The 23,284-nt window shown below is 36.8% G+C and overlaps 1 protein-coding gene and 1 pseudogene across 10 annotated transcripts in view; both read right to left on the bottom strand.

Moving 5' to 3' along the window:
- The window catches only part of Ppp2r3a (protein phosphatase 2 regulatory subunit B''alpha), a 184,016-nt gene that overhangs the window by 30,967 nt on the left and 129,765 nt on the right, over positions 1-23,284 (bottom strand). For all 9 annotated transcript variants that reach the window (XM_021246462.2, XM_087186182.1, XM_087186184.1 and 6 more), the window contains 5 exons: positions 22,528-22,576; positions 21,497-21,586; positions 9,988-10,163; positions 9,344-9,462; positions 6,265-6,371 (listed from right to left, as the gene is read on the bottom strand). In XM_021246462.2, the coding sequence (XP_021102121.1) occupies positions 6,265-6,371; positions 9,344-9,462; positions 9,988-10,163; positions 21,497-21,586; positions 22,528-22,576 (541 nt within the window). The remainder of the gene's footprint in view (positions 1-6,264; positions 6,372-9,343; positions 9,463-9,987; positions 10,164-21,496; positions 21,587-22,527; positions 22,577-23,284) is intronic.
- Positions 10,176-21,490, bottom strand: LOC101696895 (phospholipid-transporting ATPase IG pseudogene; annotated as a pseudogene). The gene has a single exon (XR_015440818.1). The product of XR_015440818.1 is annotated as a phospholipid-transporting ATPase IG pseudogene (transcript).

Raw genomic sequence — 23,284 nt, 5'->3', positions numbered from 1 at the left:
AGATGGGCCTTCGTCTCCTCCCTGCTCCCTTTCTCTTCCATAGATTAGATACACAATCTGTTTGACTCATACTGTAGACCCTGGATGGCACAGCCTCAGAAGAGTTACACTGTGTATCCTTCCCTGTTCCCTTCCCGCGCATGCCCCATCACGAAACAATCATGCTACCTTCCGCCTAGGCCACGAAGCACTATTTGCCCCGCCTTCTCTTCCTGTTTGCCTTCCACTATATGGTGTTCCAGGTGGCCATTAGCTCCCCACAATCTATGGTTCCATCATATGGTCCCACAAGCATGGTTCCCAAACTTCAAGAATAATCTTGGTCTCTTCGTCATCTTTTCATCTCCGACTGCTCTCCCCGGCTTCGTAGGGGCAAGGATCCAACCAAAAAAAGAATTATAGACAAATCTCTTTAATGAAAATAGATGCAAAAATCTTCAACAAGATACTGGCAAACAGAATGTAATGAATTATCAAAAAGATCATACATCATAACCAAACAGATTTCATTCCAAGGATACAAGGATGGTTCAACATATGCAAATCAATAAATGTAATACATCGCATAAATAGAAACAAGGACAAAAATTACATTATCATCTCAATAGACACAGAAAAATGATAAAGACACTGAAGAAAAGGACTTTATTTCAATCTAATAAAAGCCATTTATGACAAAACCTACTCCCAACATCATATTAAATGGGGAAAAATCGACACATTTCCCTCTAAAATCAGGAACAATATAAGGATGTCTTCTATCACTACTCCTATTTAATACAGTATATACCTGAAACATTACCAAGAGCAATTAGGCAAGAAAGTCAAATAAAAGGGATATGACAGGAAAGGAAAAAGTCATCATATTTCCAGATGACATGAGTCTCTACATAGAAGATCTCAACCAACCCACTTAAAAACTCTTAGAATAACCAAATTCAGTAATGTAGCAGTATGTAAAATCAACACACAAAAATCAATAGCATTCCTGTACACTAATAATGAACTCACTGAGAAAGAAATTAGGGAAAAAATACCATTCACAATAGCTCTAAGAAAAATTAAATACTTAGGAATTAATCTAACTAAGGAAGTAAAAGACCTCTACAAAAGAAACTATAGTACTCTGAAAAAGGAAATTGAAAAGGACATCAGACAACAGAAAGCTATCCCCTATTCTTTGATAAGCAGAAGGAATATAGTTAAAATGGCCATACTTTCAAATTTAGATACAGATTTAACACAATCCCAATCAAAATTCCAATACATTCTTCACCGAACTGGAGAAAGCAATCCTAAAATACATATGGAACCAGAAAAGACCCAGAATAACAAAAGCAATCTTGGGTATAAAAGAGCAAGCAGGAGGCATCACAATCCCACACTTGAAGTTATATTAAAGCTACTGTGATAAATACAGCATGGTACTGGCACAAAGATAGTCAAGAGGATGAATCAAGGAATAGAATCAAGGATGAGGAAACAACCCTAAGTACACTGAACTATTTAATCTTTGACAGAACAGCCAAAAACACACAGTGGAGGAAAGATAGTCTCTTTAATAAATGGTGTTGGGAAAACTAGCCATCCACATGCAGAGGGATGAATCTAGGCCTGTATTTCTCACCATGTACTAAATTAAAATCAAAATTGATAAAAAAGATGTATGTTAAACCAGAAACAATCTGCTGGAAGACAAGATAGGTAAAACTCTTGAAGTCATAGGTGTAGTCAAGGCAAGGATTTTCGGAAGAGAACCCAGTTGCACAGGAAATAGTACCAAGAATCAACAAATAGGATCATATCAAACTAAAAAGCTTTTCCTCAGCAAAAGAAACAACGGACAGGAAACAACAATGTACAAAATGTGCAAAAAATTTTTTTTGCTAGTAATTCCTCAGACAGAGGACTTATATCTAGAATATATAAAAAACTCAGAAATATTAGGGCCCCTCAAAATAAAAGACCCAATCAAAAGATGCAAGTGGGGCCGGGGATTTAGCTCAGTGGTTCCGGCGCCTGCCTTGCAAGTGCAAGGTCCCAAGTTTGATCCCCAGTACAGAAAAACAACAAAAAAAGGGGAAGTGAAATGAACAGACATTTCACACAGGAAGTACAAATGGCCAATAAATACATGAAGAAATGCTCAACACTGCTGGCCATTAGAGAAATGCAAATTAAAACAACACTGAGATCCCATCTTACCCCACAAAGAATGGCTATCATCAAGAAATCAAATAATAACAAATGGTGGAGAGGCTGTGGGAAAAAGGAACCCACCTACATTGTTGGTGGGAATGTAAACTAGTACAACCACTGTGGAAATCAGTATGGAGAATCCTCAAAAAAAACTAAAACCAGAAATTCCATTTGACCCAGTTATTCTTCTTCCAGGTATCTTCTAAAAGAGTTAAAAGACATCATATTTTAGAGATATATGTATATCCATGTTTATAGCAGCACAATTCATAATAGCTACATCTTGGATGCAGCCCATATATCCATCAACAGATGAATGGATAAAGAAAATGTGGTGTTTACATAAGATGGAGTATTACTCTGCCATAAAGGATAGACTTGAATCATTTGTAGGAAAATGGATGAACCTTGAGACCATAATGTTAAGTGAAATAAATCAGACACACAAGCTTAAATATTACATTGTTTCTTTTATATGGAAACCCAGAGCAAAAATAGCAAAATGAAACATAGATATAGGAAGTAGGGAACAATAGGAAGTATTGTTCTCAGCAGGGAAGAGAATCAAGGGATGGAAGGAGGGAAGGGGTAAGGGATGAAAAAAAGGAATTGAGATGTGTTAAATACATGTACCAACTGCACACAAGGAATGTAAACATCATGTACTGTACAGCAGGCAGCGAAACCACTGAGCTAAATCCCCGGCAACATCATATACTGTAAACATACCCCCCCCCCAAAAAAAAACCAAAACAGGGATCAAGGGTTGGGGCAATGGGGAGGGGAAAATGGAAAGAGGATGAAAAAAAGGAATTAACATGTGTTATATACATGTACCAACTTTCCAGAAGGAATGTAAACATGCACTACACACGTGCCATACTAATAAAATAAAATAATAAAAAAATTAAAAAAGAATTTCTTTGAGAAAATTGTAATCATTATTTCATGGTCTTTCAGTATTTAATTTTATATAGAGGTATCTGAGGCAAGGCTGATTTATTTTTCTGTCTTGTGACTTAGTTTTTAAAAACTGGGACACAGGGCCAGGGATTTAGCTCAGTGGTTCCGCCGCCTGTTTCGAAAGTACAAGGTCCCGAGTTCAAACCCCGGTACCAAAAAAACCCAAAAAAACCAATAAACAAAAAAATATAAAAACTGGGACATAATAAAATCAAAATAAACCTTTATTCACCTTTGAATTCCAGGAAATGCACAATACATACCTGGGGTCAATTATTATCAGTATTTTCTGGATATATGTGACTTCTAACCTTTGATATTTAGGTCTTCTTTTATTTCAAAAGAAGCTTTTCTACTATCTTTGAGTATAATATCTATATCTCTATATATTCCATTTGCTCAATGACTAACACATACACGTTAGATCTCTTATATTTTCCTCACATATACTAATTTTGTCTACTTCTTTTTCTCTGATTATATTATACTTGATCTCTTTTCTTCCCTTTTTACTTCCTTCAATCGGTCTGGCCATCTGTTTGTCCCCTCCCTTTGCCATTTTAAGACAGTTTCACTATCTAGTTCAGGATGGCCTCAGTCTCTCCACACTGCCCATAACCTCAAGCTCATGATCCTCCTCTTGAATGCTGGGATAACAGGCATGTTCCACCACAACCGGCTTTTAGTTGATGTTTCAAAGCCATTTTCTTTGCCCCTATTTTTTTGGGAGGGTGAATGGAAGAAATATGCATCTAAAATGATTTAAATATTAAAATGATTTTAATACTTTCATGACCTCTCTCTCTCTCTCTCTACAAACACACACACACATACACACACACAAACAAAAATTCTTTTGCAATACTGGGAATCAAATGCAGAGGTGCTCTACCACTGAGCTATATCCCATCCCTTTTTAAAATTTTATTATGAGATAGGGTCTTACTGAGTTGCCCAGGGTAGGCTTGAACTTGAAATCTTCCTGTTTCAGGTTCCCAGGTAGCTCTGTAGTAGTTTTATTCTTTCAACTGATACTTGGATTCTCTCCAATTTTTTGCTATTATAAATGTCTATACATGTTCTGGCAATGTTTTATAAAATTAATAAACTAACTTTCAAAAAGTCTTTCATGTCTTAACAAAAAATCTTAAATCATGCTATGAATCCACTTTCCTGTCTTCTCTTGTGATAAGGTCACACTTAAGATATTTAATACCTGATGAATGATTTAAGGGTTTTTATAAAGATGAAACTCCAGTTTTGTGGCTAAATTAAGTTACTCTTCAGATTACAAAAAGTGCTAGTATAGTGTCCTCAAAAAGGCATTGAAGCTAGGCATGGTGGCCCACACCTGTGATTCTAAGTACTTGGGAGGCTGAGGAAGGAGGAGCTCCTGAGTTTGGGGCCAGCCTAGGGTACAAGGTGAGTTCAAAGGCAGCCTAGAATAAATAGTAAGACCCTATCTCAAAAAAAAAAAATTCAGACGTGTACAATCTTTGTGCAAGACTACTGCACATTACCCATTAGGCTTGATATCTTCTATTTATCCCTCTAGATCTACTCTTCCCCTTTTTGTCCTGTGCCCTTGGGAGATGATCTGAATGGATACATCAGGGGTTTTCCTTGATTTCTAGTTTCTGGATGGAGGCCAACAGGAGCCATCAGATGGCTACTAAAAGATATGAAGAGAATGAAGTGTGGCATTTTCACTAGCAACTCCCTCGGGTGGGTTGCTCCAGATTAGCAAAATTACATTGTCAGTGAACATCACAGGTTCTACCAGGTACCCCTTTCTACACAGCTACTGTCTTTGGGTTCTGCTGATGGTTTCATCTTCTTGTCCTACTAGGCCTAGGCATGGAAATAACACCCCACTGTTGTTGTTTTGGGTGTCTGTGTCATTGTTTTTTTTTGGAACTGGGGATCGAACTTGGGTCCTTGCGCTTGCGCAGCAGGCGGCGAAACCACTGAGCTAAATCCCCGGCCCTGTGTCATTGTTTTGTTTCTCTGAAACTTTCTTCAAGTCTTTGCAAACTCTTTATAGATACCTAGTTTGAGGTTGCTTACCTGTTTGCTACAGTTCCAGGGATTTGTCCTACATATGTATATAATGACATGTATACAGGATGATTTGTTGTAACAGTATAATTTCTAATATATATGAAATGTTGGAAATATAATGTCAACAGGGGGCTGTAAAATAACAGTATGACTATATAGTAGAATATTACACAGCTATAAAAAATGAATCATTAGATACATCTATGGGATAATCGCAAGTATATTATTAAGCAGAAAAAGCAAGGTACCAAACGATGAAATACTGTGTGCTCCATTTGAGTGAAAAAAAATAAATGTATATGCATTTGCATACACAGAGAGAGGGAGTCTTTGGAAAGGCACACAAGAAAATAATATAGGCTGCTCCTGGGGAAAACTAAGTAGTAGTACACTTTCTATTATTTACTCTTTTATTTTTCTGGGTTACATCAATGTATTACATCCATGGTACAGGGTTAACTGAGAATCTTAGAGAAACAAGGACTAAGGAAGAATTAGTGGAATCACTAAAGGAATCACTAGAAAATGATGGAAAAAGCCAGCAAATATTAAAACTGCAGAAAAGTGCCAACTAGTGAAATTCTTGCATATTTTAATTTCTTAACATGATCTGTTTATGGAGTTTTTTCCTACTAGTATAAATTACACAGTTACTTCTTATTCAGGATTGCATACACAAAACCTTACATGATAAAAATTTATTTTAAACATGATCACTTTATTACTGAGAGGTGCTTCAGTTCCTTCATCTAGAGGGTTTACTGATATCACTAAAGTAGCAGTATGACTGCCCCTGATTTTGGTTTCCATAAAGACGTGACTTATTAAAGAAAATGGGACATGAGAAGACTGTCAGGAAATCTGTGAAGAAGGTGGGAGAAAACCGCTAGAAACACTCATTTAATGAACAGTTAAATCAGTCATTTTTATGCTATTCAAAAGTGGAAAACATAGAAAGGCATTTTTTTAAAGCTGGTTTTCATACTCCTGACATGGGCACACCTGTTAAAAAGTTCTACAAGACATAGGACATTCACTCACCCTTCCTGGAGCTGTGCTTGGGCAGATTCCTCTGCAACAAGAGTCTCGTACTCCTCCGAAGCAAACCTGTCCCAGTCTGAAGGCTCAGGCCCATCGTTCTCAACATCCTGATTAGAAAGAGGAAAGCCACAGGAAACAAATCAGCAAAGACAAAAAACTGGAGTAGGTCATCACAAACATACATTCCTGATAAAACCTACTGAAAAGTGTTTCAACATATTAAAAGAGCTGCTAAGGTACACTCCTATGGGTGACTTCCTACAGTTCATATAAGCTTAAAAGTGTTTTGTAGCTAGATTTTTTTGTATGTCCGGAGTCTTTTTTTTGTATTGGGGATCAAATCCCGAGGTTCTTTACCAATGAGCTATAGTCCTAGCCCCCTTTTTAATTTTTATTTTTAAATTGTGAGACAAGGGCTTGCTAAGTTGTCCAGGCCAGACTTCAACTTGTGATCCTCCTGCCTCAGCTTCCTAAAATGCTGGGATTGTGCACCACTGCACTTGGCTTTATGTCTAGAGGGTTTTTTTTTTCTTTTGGACCTGAGGATTCAATTTATTTATGGTCTTCTCACTGAGCTACATCACCAGCTCCCTTTTAAATTCCGGGAAAGGGTCTCACTAACTTGCTGAATTGCCTTGTTTGTCTTGAATTTGTAATCTTCCTCCTAGACAGCTGGGATTATGGGTGTGCACCACCATGCCCAGCCTATATCTAGATTCTTTAGCCTTGTAACCAGAGACTATCCCAGTTCCTTCTCCCCAGCACTTTGTAAAGCCTCTATCTGGAGTGACTGTGGTCTGTAAATGCCCACTCAAAATGTCCCATCTTTTTCTCTAGCAAATTTGAACCTTTTCTTTAAAAGCCACCTCAGATACCATATCACCTGTCATATCTTCCTGGAAACAGCCTTTTTCTCCTCAAATCACTTCTTTCTCTCCTCAAATCACTTCTTTCTCTCTATATGCTTTGGTTGTTACCTTTAGCTCTTCTGTCTTTGTCATTTCCATATACTCAGTATCTCTTCAACATAGTGCTGAGAATTTATTGAGCACTTTCTGACTAATAAATATTTTTTGCATATCTGAGCAAATATAGATAATTGCTACCTCATATAAAGTAAAAGTTAAAACAAAATATAACACAAAAATATCCCCGGTACCAAAATAAATAAATAAATAAATGAAGGGTATAAAGGCTATATATTTCATTCCTTTCAACATATGGGCAGTGTCTTGGATTAAATGTTCTAGGCAAAATGTCTTTCCAAGTTGAGAATGAGTAAGTATTCCCCTAGGGCTTAGGACCAGTTATGCCTAGAAGAACAGAAGTACCAAATCATTGGCCACACAATGGTTTCTTACTATATTTAATCAATTTTAAGACCCTCTCCACCTCCCCTTTAAATATGCCTGAAATTGCCATGTATTTCAGACTTACAATTGGCAGGGATGCATATCTATCTATCCATCTTTTTTTTTTTGGACCGGGGATCAAACTCAGGACCTAGCTCTTGAGGCAGGAGCCAGCACCACTGAGCTAAATCCCTGGCCCTTCTATCTTCTTTTTGGCTTTAGAGATATATAAAATAATGGAGCTTGTTGCATTCAAGGAAATTTAGGTGGGTGCATGCCTGTAATCCCAGCACTCAGGAGGCTGAGGAAGGAAGATCATTATGAGTTTGAGAGCAGTCTGGGCTACATATTTAGTTCAAGGCCAGTCTGAACTACATGGAGAAACTATATAAAAAAATCAAAAATTTTTTCAATGAAATATAATGTTGACTTTAGCTGGCAATAAGGCACCTTGAAATTCTCTGAGGTCAGCTGCAGAGCACTTGTTCTTACGAAGTTATCTTCATATTCTTACTGTTATTTAGGTCAAACTATGATGCAACACATGGAGGAAAAAGACAAAACTGCAAAAGCTTCTTGAAGTTGTACTGTCACTCAAGCAAAACAGTTCTATCCTAACAACATAATTTTTACTTTTTAAACAAGAATGGAAGGAGCAAGCAGAAATACTGTTTTTGGTTTGGACATGGATTAAAAAAAATTTTTTTTCCTCGGTACCACAGATTAAACTCAAGACCTTGCACTTATAGGCAGGTGTGGTGCCGCTGTGCTACATCTCTGGCCCCATTTTTAAAAAATTTTTTTGGTACCAGGGATCAAACTTGGGACCTTCTGCTTGCAAAGCAGGCAGCAGAACCACTGAGCTAAATCCCCGGCCCATCCAGCCCCATTTTTGTTTTTTTGAGACAAGGTCTTTCTATGTAATTCAGGCTGGCCTTGAACTCATGGTGATCCTTCTGCCTCAGCCTCCAGTGCACCACCATACACAGCTGGACATGGATTATATTTCCAGGGTTTACTGAGGGTCAACAGGTATTTTTTGCATGGGGAAGGGCACTTATCTCTATTCAGAAGTAGAACAATATGTAAAACCAAGACCCCTGCATGGCAATCATTAACTTCTGAAAAAGTGTTCTATTACCGAAGGTCTCTATCACAAAAGAGCTTTTGGTTTTTATTACAGAAAGCTATTTACTACAGAATCCTGAAAATGCATGGTACAATTGAGTCAAGACCAATATGGTTTCTAATACAGATGTGCCTACTGATATATTTTTAAAAAGATAAATTTTTGAGATGATGTATAGCACAGGTTGGCCTTAAACTCATGGGATCCTCCTGCCTCAGCCTCCCAAGTGCTGGGGATAACAGGTGTGGGCCACCACGCATAGTGAAAGACAAACTTTTTGAAATCAGTTTCTGATGTGTATGTAAGGACACAGTCTACATAGTTCACTCAACACAAAGTTCTCAGGATTATACAGATTATTTGAAGATTAGCTGTGGGGACAGACAAGCTCTCAATCTGTTACTCGCATTTCATTCATAGTCTGTTGGTCTCTTTCTCTCTGAATCAAACCTAGGGCTTTCCTACTTTATCCTCTTTTCAGTATGTGATGAAGTATTTTAAATGTTATCTCTTTACATACCAAGATTCCCAGAGAGCATTTTAATATGTGTCACCCAGCCCAATGTTACAGTTCTTAAAGTTAAACTTATTCTGGTACCTTCTGGACTGCAAAGGGATCTCTCTGTTCATGGTCCAAGTATTTTTCCAGATTAAAGAAAGTGTCATAGAAGATGTGAGCCATTCGGCACCTCTTCAGATCTCGTAGAGTTATTTTGCCTATATAAAAATAAATACACCTGATAAATTTTATTTAGAGCTGTTTTGGCAAGAGAAAAATACTTTCACTGGTGTCTAAAAATACATGAGTATCTTTATTAATAAGGGACCCACAGTAAAAATCAAGATAAAATTCACATAATATAAAATTCACCATTTCAAGCTACAATTCAGTGGTTTTTTAGTATGCTTGTTGATGTCATACAAACATTACTATGATCTAATTCCAAACATTATTACCCCCAAAGGAAGCTCTATATCCACCAACCAGTTCACCCCACCTCCCCTCAACAGCTCCTGGCACTCAGTAATCTGTTTTCTGTCTCTAAGGAAAAACCCAGTTCCTTCAACAGTAGATTTTCCACCACTGCTGGTTTTAAACCAATAGTAGAGAAGAAACACTTCTGTACTTGGAAAGCCAATAAGGAAAACTCCAGAAATTAAATAATACTGGGCAATCTAGGATTATGTGCCCTACTCTATTTCAAAGGTGAAAACTGCAAATTGCTGTTCACTTGTTCTCACCATCACAGGCTGGCTTCACCAGGTCAAGCATCTGGCAAAGCAGATCATGAAACGGCAAGGGCTCAATGCCCATGGCTTCCATCCGTTCACATTGCTCCTCATAGAAGTATTCCAGCTCATACATGGAGAGCACTCCATCTCCATCCACATCCATGCAGCGGAACCAGTACTCAATGCTAGAAGATAAGGGTGCTGGTAAAGATCCTTTATTCATCCAGATCTGTCACTGCCCATTTTTCTTTTAAAATTAATTTACATATATGTATACTTTGGGCTTAGACACAGTTTCACTCTTCTTCCTTTATTTTCCCATCCTAGAACCAACCACTTTCAACATCTGATTATTCTGCTTTTTCTCTAAATATTTTCAGGTAACACCCCTTATTTATTCTTTTTTTTTTAATTTCTAAGAACTCTGTACTGATTTCACCCTATGAAAGAATAGGTTTTAAGTCTTTTACTATTCCATCCACTTTATGGATGCTCTTCCCATCTTAATACAAACTGCTCAATGTTTAAATTTTATGACTTTACATTTTTTCTTTTAACTCTTCTTTGCTTAGTTTTTCATATACCTCTTGTACTCACTATTAATTCAACCACCAAATATCTGCAGTTGGTTAAGTCCACACAGTTCCATCAGGTATTCTAGTGACTGCATTTTCCTGATGAACTCCTCCTTGGTTTCCTCTGACCTGCTCTACTATGATCTGCTCAGGCTCTGTATGTCTGGTAAACAATTCCATCCTAGGGATCCCTTTCATCTTTCTCCTATTTCTTGTAAATCACATTTTCCATATTCTTTGTTGATGTGGCATACTCTACACATTCTGCTTCCTGAAAAGGGGAGCGTGGTGGGTAAATTTTTTGATCTGGGTTTTTTGACACAGGGTCTCATTATGTTGCTTAGCTGGCTCAAGTGATCTTCCTGCCCCAGCCTCCCAAAAGCTGAGACTATAGGTGTGTGATGCTGTACTTGGTTCGGGTCCTGGATACTTAAAAGTGCCTGAAAGGTGGGTGGTGCTTTTCCTTCATATATTTAAAGGCACTGAAACACAGTCTTCCTTTCTTCTATTATAGTTTTGATTTTGCAGAGTTCTTTTATTGGTTCCCTGAATGTTTCTTTTATTAAAAAACACCTTTCTGTTCATGTTCTATGCATGTAGTTTCCTGTTAGGGCTCAGAGGTAATTAACAGCATGTTTATTGTTGCTAAAGTTTTCTCTGAAAATCTGTTCCATCTTAGTTATCTTTGTTGCCCCCGCCCCCTTTTGATCTTTTTTCTATATGAGGCTCTACTCAGGTATTTAGTGAGCCTTTGTTCTCTGCTAATATTTAAGAGTTGGTACTAAAAAAGCTGCTTTGAAGTTTTGATCATGAGTTTGGTGACTTTGGGATTTATTGTGAAATGACCTAGCTGGGTTCCTTCCTTGGGAATGACTCAATGTCAAACTTTCAGGTCTTCATTCTTGAGCTAGTTGGATTTCTCTTTTATCTTTTTATAGTCCTTGCTGAGAGGTTCAGGACAGAGCAGGATTCTGTAACTTCAGTGAGGAATGAAGACTAGACATCTCAGCATTTCATATGTACTAATCTAACCTATTTTTAACATGGCATCTGTTATGGTTTGAGTGTGTTGTCCATGTCCCTGACTCCCACCAAGTTTTATGTGTTAAAGGCATGGTCCCCAATGTGGTGATGTTAAGAGGTAAGGCTTAGTGGGAGGTTGCTATGTCACTGGGGGCTCTGTTCTCAGAAAGAATAAGGTATTTCTCATGGGAATTTGGTTGTTACAGAACAACCCTCCCTGCCTGCTCTGTCTTTGTGTCTAACCATGTTGTTGCTCCCCACCCCCCTCTTGCAGTACTGGGGATTGGACCTAGGGCCTTCGCACTGAGCTACATCGCCAGTTTGTTTTTTATTTTAGACAGGGTCTTGTGAAGTCACTAAATTTCTCAGGCTGGACTCAAAATTGTGATCTTCCTGTCACAACTTCCTTGAGTCCTGGTGTTTGGCAGATCTTCTCATTTGGAATGGGAGCCTACTGCTGTGATCCATTTATCATGAGGTCTTCACCAGAGGTGAGCTACAGTAGCATCATGCCTTCAACCTCCAAAACTGTGAGCTAAATTAACCTCTTTTCTTTATAAATTTCCCACCCTCAAGTTTAGATTCAACATACAAGGGATTGCTATAGTATCCACATCTTCAGCTATACCAGTGCTCCCCAGTCTAGAGGCACTCTACTCTGTACTCTCCAGGGAATAAAGCACCACTTTTACGTCAGGGAGAGGACATGATCTGGAGATCAATTGTTTCTTCAAACAAAATTTCTATAAACTCTTTTTTTTGGCACTATCTTTACCCTTTCCCCATTTCTAAGGTTCATGAGGTTCCCCAAGTCCTGAATGTTTAGAGGTTTTGTTGAGTATATCTGGTTACTTGTGATTTTTCTGTCTGGCTGGCTTAGAATTCAGGCGTTCTGCTAAATTTATCTGCTTTCCAGGTTCCAAACCTTATCTCTTCACCTACTTCACTACTATGGGTTTATTCTATAGTAACAATTTTACTGGCATTTTAGTGGGGTTTCAAAGGAAGAAAAGTACTATGTATGGTTAAATTGTTATCTTCACTCGGAAATATAATCACTCCTTTTTATAGCTACTCTGTCATTATAGTACTGTTAGAGCATCATCTATAGTTATATAATCAACCACAGAATATGAAACCAAGAGTACTAACTGGTAACAGGGAATACTTTTTTTTTTTTTTAAAAAGTCACTATTTCATGGTACAGTGCAGTTCAAGAGAAGGATCAAGGATATCCTTGGCTCATTTCACATTTGTAGGTCTAAAACCATATTTAGAACCATAAAAGGTCTGAAACCATAGTAAGAACTAGCATACATTTTATAGTTTTGAAAAATCTTTTTGGGGAAAGAAGAGAACTAAATCATATGACTGTTAATTGTCTGCAAGTAAGTCACACTAAGATCTTTGTGTACTTTTTCTGAGAAAGATAAATTTTACATTATTATAACTTATAACATGTAATAACTGGAAAAATTCCTTTGAGGAATATGTTGTATACACTGTACCAAGTTGATGTTTAGGGTTATCATTAAAGAACAGAAACAACATTTATTGGATTTAATCAATATGAGGTAATAGTTGGGTCACAGTGAGTTCCAGTCATATTATATCTATTCCCAGAGTTATAAAAGGGGCAGAATGGGGCTGGGGATTTAGCTCAGTGGTTCTGCCACCTGCCTCGTAAGCGCAAGGTCCCGAGTTCGATCCCTGGTACTGGAAAAAAAGGTGGGGGCGGCAGAATGTTGCCTCATTTTGAAACAAGTCCTGACTATGTGAAAAAATTTGAAAAGACAGATCTTATAAGCTGATTAAATAAATGTGTTAGTATCTAGTGAGTCTCCTGGCATCTTCAAATTCCTTAACAAAACCAAAAGAAACAAAGCAAATCTTGATTTTGCAAGGACCTAACAGAACTGAAGTGTAAGGCAACTCATTTTAGTAAGAAATAGAAACTGAAGTACTTTAGCTACTTGTATTTTCAATTAAGAATGAAGATAAGCAAGTCTATCAATAAGTCAAACTAAAGCATACACTTCAGTTCTTCGAATAGCCCATAAGGGAGAAAGAAAGTTAGAATTCAAAGAGACAGACACACTGCCCTAATGTTTGCCAAAGGCACATGATAACAGCCTTTAAATATATGAAGAATGTGGTAGATGAATCACATACAATTTTGTGAGACTGAGAGAACATAAAGATCAGTGTATAAAAGAGAGGTGTTTCTAGGTGTAGATCTAGGAAAATGAAACAGGCTCCTTCAGTGGGTAGCTACTAGTCCCTGACAATTTAGAAGCATGGGCTGTTTGGAGAATTAAACACCTGTAGGACATATTTAGATGTATTTTTTGGGGGGTGGTTTGAGATAGGGTTTTGGTATTTAGGCTGGGCTTAAAATCACTATGTATCCCAGGCAGGCCTTGAACTCATGGTGATCCTCCTGCCTCAGCCTCCTCAAAGCTGGGATTACAAGTGTGCACCACTACACCTGGATGGAATTTTCTTATTGTATGTGATGGATACTCTCTAAAGTTTCTTCCAATGCAAGTTTTCTGTTTTTTTCCTTGGCAAAGATAACTTATCTTCTCAGAGTCTAAAAGTAGTGAGTATTCAGTAGAGGAAAATTAGAAAACAGTGTATGGTAGAAGGAATGATTATCCAGAGAGAATCAATGTTTAATTTTTGCTGTATTTATCATCAATTTTCAAAGGATAGTTTTATCAGTGGTAAATTGTATTTGTACAATTGTAGACACAAACAAGATTACCTCTTCCTCTTGTCCTTGGGCTAGATAAAATTAAATTGTGGACCAGTGATGTCTTTTTAGTATTTCAATTGGCATTTACTGTGAACCCTAGACATAAGAGAGTGATGATAAGTTTTTGTAGTTGTTTCTTCATGCTGTTTAAGCTGTAAGCACTGTCAATATGCTTGCAGGACAATAACATAGGCAGTTCAAGATTCAGATTGCTGGCACTTCTTGCATTCTTTAATACTATCAGGAGAATTTCAGGGAAAAGCCTAATAAATATTAGAAGAATTATGGCCAATCATGTGGATATAGAAGACAGCATCTGAGCAAATATGAAATACATTCTCTGTTGTTTAAGAAAAGGCCAAATAATTCCTTCCCAGAAGAATGAGAAAAACATATACAAGGCTTAGAACCCCAAATCACAAAGTGATTTATCCATGTCCAGAACTGAGTATCCAAGGTGGGCTTCAGAGTTACAGTGAATACTAAGACCATGAAAACAATGGTTCCGAAAGTCAAGTTTCCCTATGGAAACTTTCCATTTTCTTCTAGAGATGCAGTCTGAAAAAGAAAATAAGTCTCAAAGAAGAACACTGTCCCTTCAAAGGCAGACAGAAATGTCCAATATAAGAAGGGGCCCAACTGTAGCATGGCATTGCCAGAAATTTTCATATACAATCGAGGGTCTGAGGTCAGTGTGTCAATGTGAATGTGGTATTCCAGTAGACTGTAGGCCAAGATGGGCAGGGATATGAAGCAGATATTATACATTGTAAGATAAGCAGCATCATACAGTGACTGTTGTGAGAATCCAAAGAACTGATACAAAAACTGTGGCAAAATGAAACAAAGGTTTTTATAGAAGAAATACTGTACAAGATGTGCTATTCTCACATAGTATAGATGTCCATGAGCCAACAGTAGTTTCTTTAAATGTTTAAACTTTGGAACAGAATAATCATTATTTCTGGCCGCTTGGTGACCTTCTTTGCCTTTAATACCTATTCCCACATGGGATTCCAAGATCATACTAACATCATTGGCACCATCACCTATCGACATCACCTGCCTTTTAAATTCTTCACCATTCTGACAATCTGGGCTTTCTGTAGTGGTGCCATCTGACAGCAGAGCACTGCGGTACATTTCATACAGATCTGTAGGAAAATGTTTTTGTAATTGTTTGAACTGGAGTCTTCACTAGAATTTAGTATGAGTGACAGTGTAGAAACATCAATGATTAATCCATATTCCCAATGTTCTGTCCATGCTTTTTTAAGGCTTCTAGCACTTTTAGGAAATTCATGAAGCAACTTCTTAACGATATTCTATCAACAATTCATGTAATCGATCTTCTTTCCATTCAATCTTCCTTTCTTTCTTCAGTAGTTTTTGTGGTGAGTTCCAAGAGTTCAGTGCTGGTTTGGAAAAGGCAGAAGGCATAGCAAGTAGATTTTACTGTCTTCATCTTGTCCCCAGTAAGCACCCAGACTTTTAGGCTGGCTGTATGCAGAGCTTCAGTGGTCTCTGCAGCTTGATCTTGTAGCTTGTCTTCCACTGCAGTGGCTCCAATTAAATTCATGTTGGTCTCAATATCATCATTTTTTCCATTTTTTCTTCTCTGTCTTGTAAGGCCGTTTTTGCCTCTATGAGCTGTCTGTTAATTCTTTCATAATCATCTGGAACAATTTCTTTGAAGGCTACACACAATGTCTGATACCCATCCATTGCATTACGTTCCACACATGGGCCTTTGTTAACTTAATTTCATGGTTTTGTACCCTGGGAAAAAATGCTGAATCTGCTCCTTTACAAAAGAGAAGTATGTCTCCTTGAGTCTTCACAATTACACTAATTTGTCGGCAAACAGCATCAAAGTTTAAAGTGTGAAGAAGTTCGTACTCTTCAACTTCTTTTCTTTGGTCCTCTACTCTCATAAGTCCATTCTGATTTCCTAAAAATGTGAACCCATACTTCTTTGCTCCTTTTACCAAAGCTATTTCATGTGGTGAGAAGGAGACATAGGTTAGTTCAGCTGACTCTGTAGCTCCATCAACAGCATCATTTGTTTTATTTTCCACAGTATGACATAAACACAAGACACGCAGAAAGAGCTCCTCTCGATTCTTATCTGCTTTGTCAAAATATGTTAAAGGTCCATCGGTCTGTGATAATCCATCAACTTCCTGAGTTTCACCTTTATATTTGTGCCCATCTATGCAGTATTCAATGAATTCCATACTATTTTCAGTGAGTGTTCCAGTCTTATCTGTAAATACATAATCCACCTGTCCAAGTTCTTAATTAAGGTCTAATGTATTAACCAAGGCACCTTCATTAAGTTCTTCATCATAAAAGTCCTTATCCCAAGAGATGAAGAAGGAGCCTAAGAATTTTTGCATTTCCACTGTGAAATACATGGAGACAGGAATGACAAAGTTGAATAGAACCATAAATGATAGGAAGTCGGTGAACATTTTCAAAACCTTCAAAGTCTCCCATTCTTTCTGGGTCTTTTGGTTATACCAAGGTTCGTCATTGTGTGGAGTACTCTGCCAAATATACTTTAGAGTAGTGCATACTGCTGCTTTGGTCAGTAAGATAAATAAAATATACAATCAAGAAGGCATTAATGGATTTTTCGACAGCAGAATGTTTCTGAGATTTTCCTTGGTAGTTCAAAGCCATTTTTGTTTCCATCCCAGTGTAAACAGCAACTCCATATATCTTCTTGGTATTTTTTAGCATAGTTCCTTTCAGCAAGAGATTTTCAGGTCCCAGAGACCTGGCAACAGCTTCAAGACTATTACTATAGATATTGATTTGCCCAACAAACTTGTAGAGGTCAGGTTGAGGCTGTTCACATTCAATTGCAGCTTGGAGCCTATCAATGGATTCAGCTGTACAGAGTGCAATAGTGTCCCGCACTGCATAATGTGTCTTGCAATTGGATTCTCCATCTAGACTGTCTGTAGTGACATAACAGGTTCCATCAGTGGTGCAGGATGATAGAAGAATAAGATCACAGGGAAAGGTTTCATCTGCCTGTACTTCTACTACATCACCAACCTTGATTTTTTCACTTTCTTTTCTCACTCGTTTTGCATTTTCAATAATGTAAACAGTGCTCTTGTTGACTTCATTGTCAGGTCTGTGTCTCAGCCAATCTTCATACCCCTGTTTACTGGCTGTAACAGTCATAACAAAGAAAAGTGGAAGTCCACTAGTAACTGGGCTAGCTGGTGTGTCTACTGTGACCTGTACAATGAAAATGATGAGAAAATAAAAATTTGCAATTCTTCTAAACTGTTCAAATAAATTCTTTGGGAGGAAATTCCAAAGTGTATACTTAGATGAGACTATTCTGTTATCACAAAATCTCTATGCAATATAAGTTTCTGTTTCTGAAATTGGATGATTGCCAACAAACACTGTGCATGTACCAACTCGCTTCTCCTCTCCAGCACAAAAGCGATTCAAGCTCCAGCGGAACATCGCATTGAAGGCTGCCTGCCATGGAGCAGGGCTCTGCTGGGCTGTCCGGGAAGGCACTGTCCACAAAACACATTCCACTTTCTCAGTAAGGCTGTAAAGTCAGGCTTTGTGTTGCTGCTAGTGATATCTTTTTTTAATCCTTGATGTACACTTCTATAGGCTATTCAAGAAGACAGGTATAGGAAACTCCATTATTGCTTAGGGAGTAACTAAATGGCTATTCTTTTGTATATTAAGTATACAACTTTTAGCAATACTACCTTCTACGCACTGGCTTGCCCTCTGGCATAACAGAGGTGAATGAAATAATTGCTGGAGATGACACTTAGACCAAGAAATAGGATGTGGCAGAAAGGAGAACAGAAATAATAAGGTTTGCTAAGAGTCTGTCCACAAAAAACAACCTACCCCAAAACAATTTCTGTATCTATTCCTGCTGGGTAGGATCAGGCACAGGGAAGACAAGATCTTAACTGTATACAGTATTTTACATAGCACCTATCACAATTTAGTGAGTATATTTTTTCATGAAACTCCTTTTTTCAAATGTCTTTCATAAGCCAGAAACTTGATTTCTGTAAAGTGCTGCCTATTAAATTTTCTTAAATATAAGTTTTATTTGGTATTTCTTGAAATGATTGGAAGAACAAAATGAAATCATCTGGGCTGCAATATTTCTTTTTCAGAAGGGTTTAAATTATGAATTTAATTTTTTTAGTTGATATAAGAATGGAAATAATATGAGAAAATGGAAAAATAGGAACAAAGTCTTTGTAAATAGGGAGGAATGGAGGGGTTGAAGGGAGGGCTGGGCAAGGGTGAAAAATAAGAACCAAGAGAGATTATGTAAAGGTGCAAATTTCCAATGATGAATGTCATTATATTGTATACCTAAAATGTACCAATGATTAGAATGAATAATCAATAATGCAAAATAGGAAGAAAAGGTCCAAAGAGGTAGGGGTAAGGGTAGGGGCAGGGGAGAGGAAAGAAGGGAAAGGAAAAATGATGAGAAATTGAAAAAATGGAAATAAAGTCTTTGTAAATAGAGAAGAGTGGAGGGCATGAAGGGAGGGCCAGGAATGGGGAAAAAATAAGAACCAAGATGCCTCATATAAAGGTACAAGTTCCCAATGAGAAATGTAATTGTGTTGTATACCTAAAATGTACCAATAAAAGAATTTAAGAAAAAAAAAAAAGAATATTCAGGCTATTTCTTCTTGGGCAAGTTTTATTGTGATTCTTAGAGGAAACTGTTCTATTTCAGTTAAGACAACATATTTATGTGTGTGTGTGTGTGTGTGTGTGTGTGTGTGTATGTATGTTATCTATATTATTCTTTTATTATCTTTTGAGTATCTAATTCCCATGAATAATCTTTTTTGATTTCTTGGATTATTTAGAGGTATGTGTTTTATTAGTTTCCAAGTATGTGGAGATTTGCCAATTACTTTTCTCTTACTGATTTCTATATTAATTCCATTTTGATCAGAGAACATACTTTTCATTATTTCAATTTTTTGTTTTTTAAAACAACTCTTTTGAAATATATTTCACATATGATTCTTCCATTTAAAACATACAATGTTTTTGAGCATACTCACATAACTGTGTAACTGTCACTACAGTTAATTTCATCATCTCCAAAAAATGCTTCATTAGCACTCATTTCTCATTGCTCCATGGGACCCACATGGACTACTCTACTTTCTGTAAATCTGCCTATTTTGGACAATACATATATAGTCATGCATTGCTTAACAAGGGCCCATTCTGGAAAATGTGTTACTAGGCAATTTCACTGTTGTGTGAACATCGTAGTATATACTTAAACTAAGAAGGTTATCATGTCACTAGGTAACATAATCTTATGGGGCCACTGTCATGTACATGGCCTGTTGGTGACTGAAATGTCCTTATGGAGCACATAATTATAAATGAACTCATTAAATATGTGATGCTTCTATTTGGCATCTTTTCTTTCACATAATGTTTTCCACATTCAATAATGTTGCTAGGTTTGGTGAAAATGCCTATAATTCCAGCCACTTGGGAGGCTAATGCAGGAGGATCACAATTTTGAGCTGAGCCTGGGCAACTTAGCAAGATTACGTCAAAAATAAAATTTAAAAAAGATCTGGATGGCCAGCGATTTAGCTCAGTGGTTCTGCCACCTGCCTCACAAGTGCAAGGTCCTGAGTTAGATTCCCAGTACCAAAAAAAAAAAAAGATCTGGGGATGTAGTTCAATGACAGAGTGCTTGTCTCGTGTGCCCTGGGTTCAATTCTCAGTGATACCAAGAAAAAAAAATCTATCCCCTTTAACCTATCAATTCCTCTTTTCTGGAAATTTATTCTGTAGAAAAAATAGTGGATGTTCCAACTATTCAATTAGATATTGAATATTAGAGGATATTTAGGAGAACATTCTGTGAAAATTTTAGTGTATGTTAATTAAGATTTAATACGAGCTGGGGGCAGTGATGCATGCCTGTAATCCCAGCTATTCAGAAGGCTGAGGTTGGACAATGGCAAGTTTGTGGCCAGCAGTGCAAATTAGTGAGAGTTTGTCTCAAAAACGGAAAGGGGCTGGGATGTAGCTTAGTGGTACAATGGCTCTGAGCACAATTGCTAGTACTGCCCCTCCCTCAAAACAGGTGTTTTTGTTTTTTAACTTCTCTGGGTGTTAGAATTACTAGTACTAAAATTATTTTCTTCTCATCCATATTTTCTTTTTAAAATTAATTTTATTGGTACATTTTAGGTATACAATACAATGATATTCATCATTGGAAATTTGCACCTTTATATAATTTCTCATTTCTTATTTTTTCCCCATTCCCCTGCTCATCCATATTTTCTAAATTAACTACAATGGATAATAAATTACTACTTTGAAATGGAAAAGTCACTTAAAAATGTAACAAGCTGCTCTAAGAAATCATAGCTATTTTTCTTTCTTCCCCAATGATTTATAAACAATAATCCAACATTTAGATGACTTTTTGCAACATTTAGATAACAATATGGAACCAGCTGAATCAGTTACACTTGCCAGCAGCCTCAGGGACTGCATGCCCTGCCTTCCTTTGGTACCCATCATAAACTCTATATACAGAACTTTGTGTTATACAAGCCAGGGATAAAAAGATGTAAAAGACTTAGAGATTTGGCTTAAATAAGAGACAGAATAGTTGAGAGAAACAGACATGTAAATTCACAACTAAAAACCAAGGTATGTTTGAAAGTGCTGAAGAAAGGGACAGATGATTTCAATTAGGAGAATAAAGACATGATTTTGATCACTAGTCACACACAATTTACTTTTTTCTCCTTCTCCAATATACTACTGAACCATTAAGATCATAAAAGAACTGAAATGCACTGTATCTATTTCCATATTCTAAATAAATGTTTATTAATCCCACTTTTCCTTCAGGCCAGCTTACGTGCCACTTCACCTGGGTTTCTGTGGGGAAGAGCACTTCTCCTGATATGCCATGACTGGATTCCATGCCCATTTCCTTTCTTACACTGACAGCTAGCTTTAAGAAGGCAGAAACTATACTTAGGTCTAACCTATCCTAGTATCCCTCCACTGAACTGGTTTTACTAGGTATGTATCATGTCAGGTGTTTAACATCTTGACAAAGAAAATGTACAAGTCCTACCTGGTGGGGTTCCTTTTGTCTTCCTCAGAGATCAAAAACCAAACAAAATCTGCATAGCTCATTCTTCCCTCTTTCTGCACAGTTTTTCCTCTGAAGAAAATACATGGTTATAATATTTCCTAAGCAATTAACAAAGTAACATTGGGTTTTAGAAATGTAGTTTAAAAATCAGAATGCAGGATTATCTCATAAAGCACAACCCTTCTGGACCTATCTTATTTTTAAAGGCCTACAGAGTAAAATGAGAAAATGTGTAAATATGGAGAAAAGAAATCTGCAAATGAATGAGATCAAACATTGTTTCCTGTATTTATATGTAAAATACTCATATTAAAGAATTACTGTCTTGTATCAACCATAATTGTACATTTTGTAAGGTATCATTTGACCCAGTAGCAATGCCAAATTATGCGGAAAGCCTTGCTAAAATGGAAGTGTTATGGAATCACTTATACAGTGATATCTCGGTTGGCAAATTCAATTTGTTCCAAATTTGTTTGACCACCAAAAAGTTCAATAACTACACATATTTTTCCCATAATGGAAAATCAAATAACTGGTTCTGAGGGCCAATAATTGCACATATAAATTAGTTTTTCCAGGACTTTATAACAAATTTTGCAATGATTTCTTTAACTCTATTGTGGTTCTCACAGTTTTCCTCTTAGCTTACTGTTAGTATCATTTTCTTTGGAGCCATGGTTATGATATTTTACACAAAGTGCCAAAAACCACACAGTGACAAATGTTTAAATGCACTAATGTAAGGACTATATGTTGTTTAGGTGAGAGCAGCACTTAGACTGTTACCATTTGCATCTGTTGCGAGATGCTATGCGTGAATCACTTTCGGCTGTACAGGTTTTTTCAAGTTGGGTTTTTGGTTTGAATATGGACCAAAGTTACAAACATCGAGCAGATTTTTTTCAAACTTTTCTGTTTGAGTGGTGCAAAGTTCAAGTTTGGAGATGTTCAACAACCTACGTATCACTGTAGTTCATTTTTAAACCAGGTTTTAAACTTTTTCTTACCTTGTTACTGCCCCAGAGAATATTCTTTCAATTATTCTATTTGATGAAGCTAAATGCAAATAAGAAATTACAAAACTAGTTACAAACATTCCTTACTATTTCTGGCAGATTTACTTTCATTTGCTACAAGCTAAACCATAACAATCTTCTTTGATAAAAATGAGTGGGTCTTAATTATATAGTATTTATACTTTTTAGAAGATTAAAGTAGCTTCCTATCAATTAGTAATTTGGGGGGAGGGTACTGGAGATCAAATTCAGGACCTTCTGCTTGGAAGGCAGGAGGCGGCACCACTCAGCTAAATCCCCAGCCCTCAATTAATAATTTTAAAAAAGAACAAGCAAATGAATGCGCTCCTATTTTTGTACTTAAACAGTTGAGCTCTAAGTTTATTTTGAAGATCCTGATAAGACAAAAAATGTATATACTTTGTACTGATCTTATTACTCAGTAAGACAAGACAAATTTTCCTGTAAAACAAAACAAATTTTATCCTAATATTAAATTCAAGGGGGAACTGACTGTGCAGCTCTTAAAACAATGTAAAATAAAACAAAATAAAAAAGAATACTTTCAAGCAGTTTTAGAAAAGATACCAAAACATACCATAAACTTACTTTTCCTTATTCTCGTTTTATGACTCCAGAATATAACATAAAATTTTTAGAAATTCATCAGTAAATTTTATTTACAGAGACAATTACATCTTAAGACATTATGTTTCTTTTTTATAAATCCTACAGAACATGTCACAGT

The sequence above is a fragment of the Heterocephalus glaber genome, unplaced genomic scaffold, assembly GCF_053883595.1.
Source record: "Heterocephalus glaber isolate CG9 unplaced genomic scaffold, H.glaber_assembly_v1.0 deba00001504, whole genome shotgun sequence".
In the NCBI taxonomy this organism is placed as follows: Eukaryota; Metazoa; Chordata; class Mammalia; order Rodentia; family Bathyergidae; genus Heterocephalus; species Heterocephalus glaber.
The sequence above is the reverse complement of the archived record's forward strand: the minus strand, read 5'-3'. Positions and strand labels throughout refer to the sequence as shown.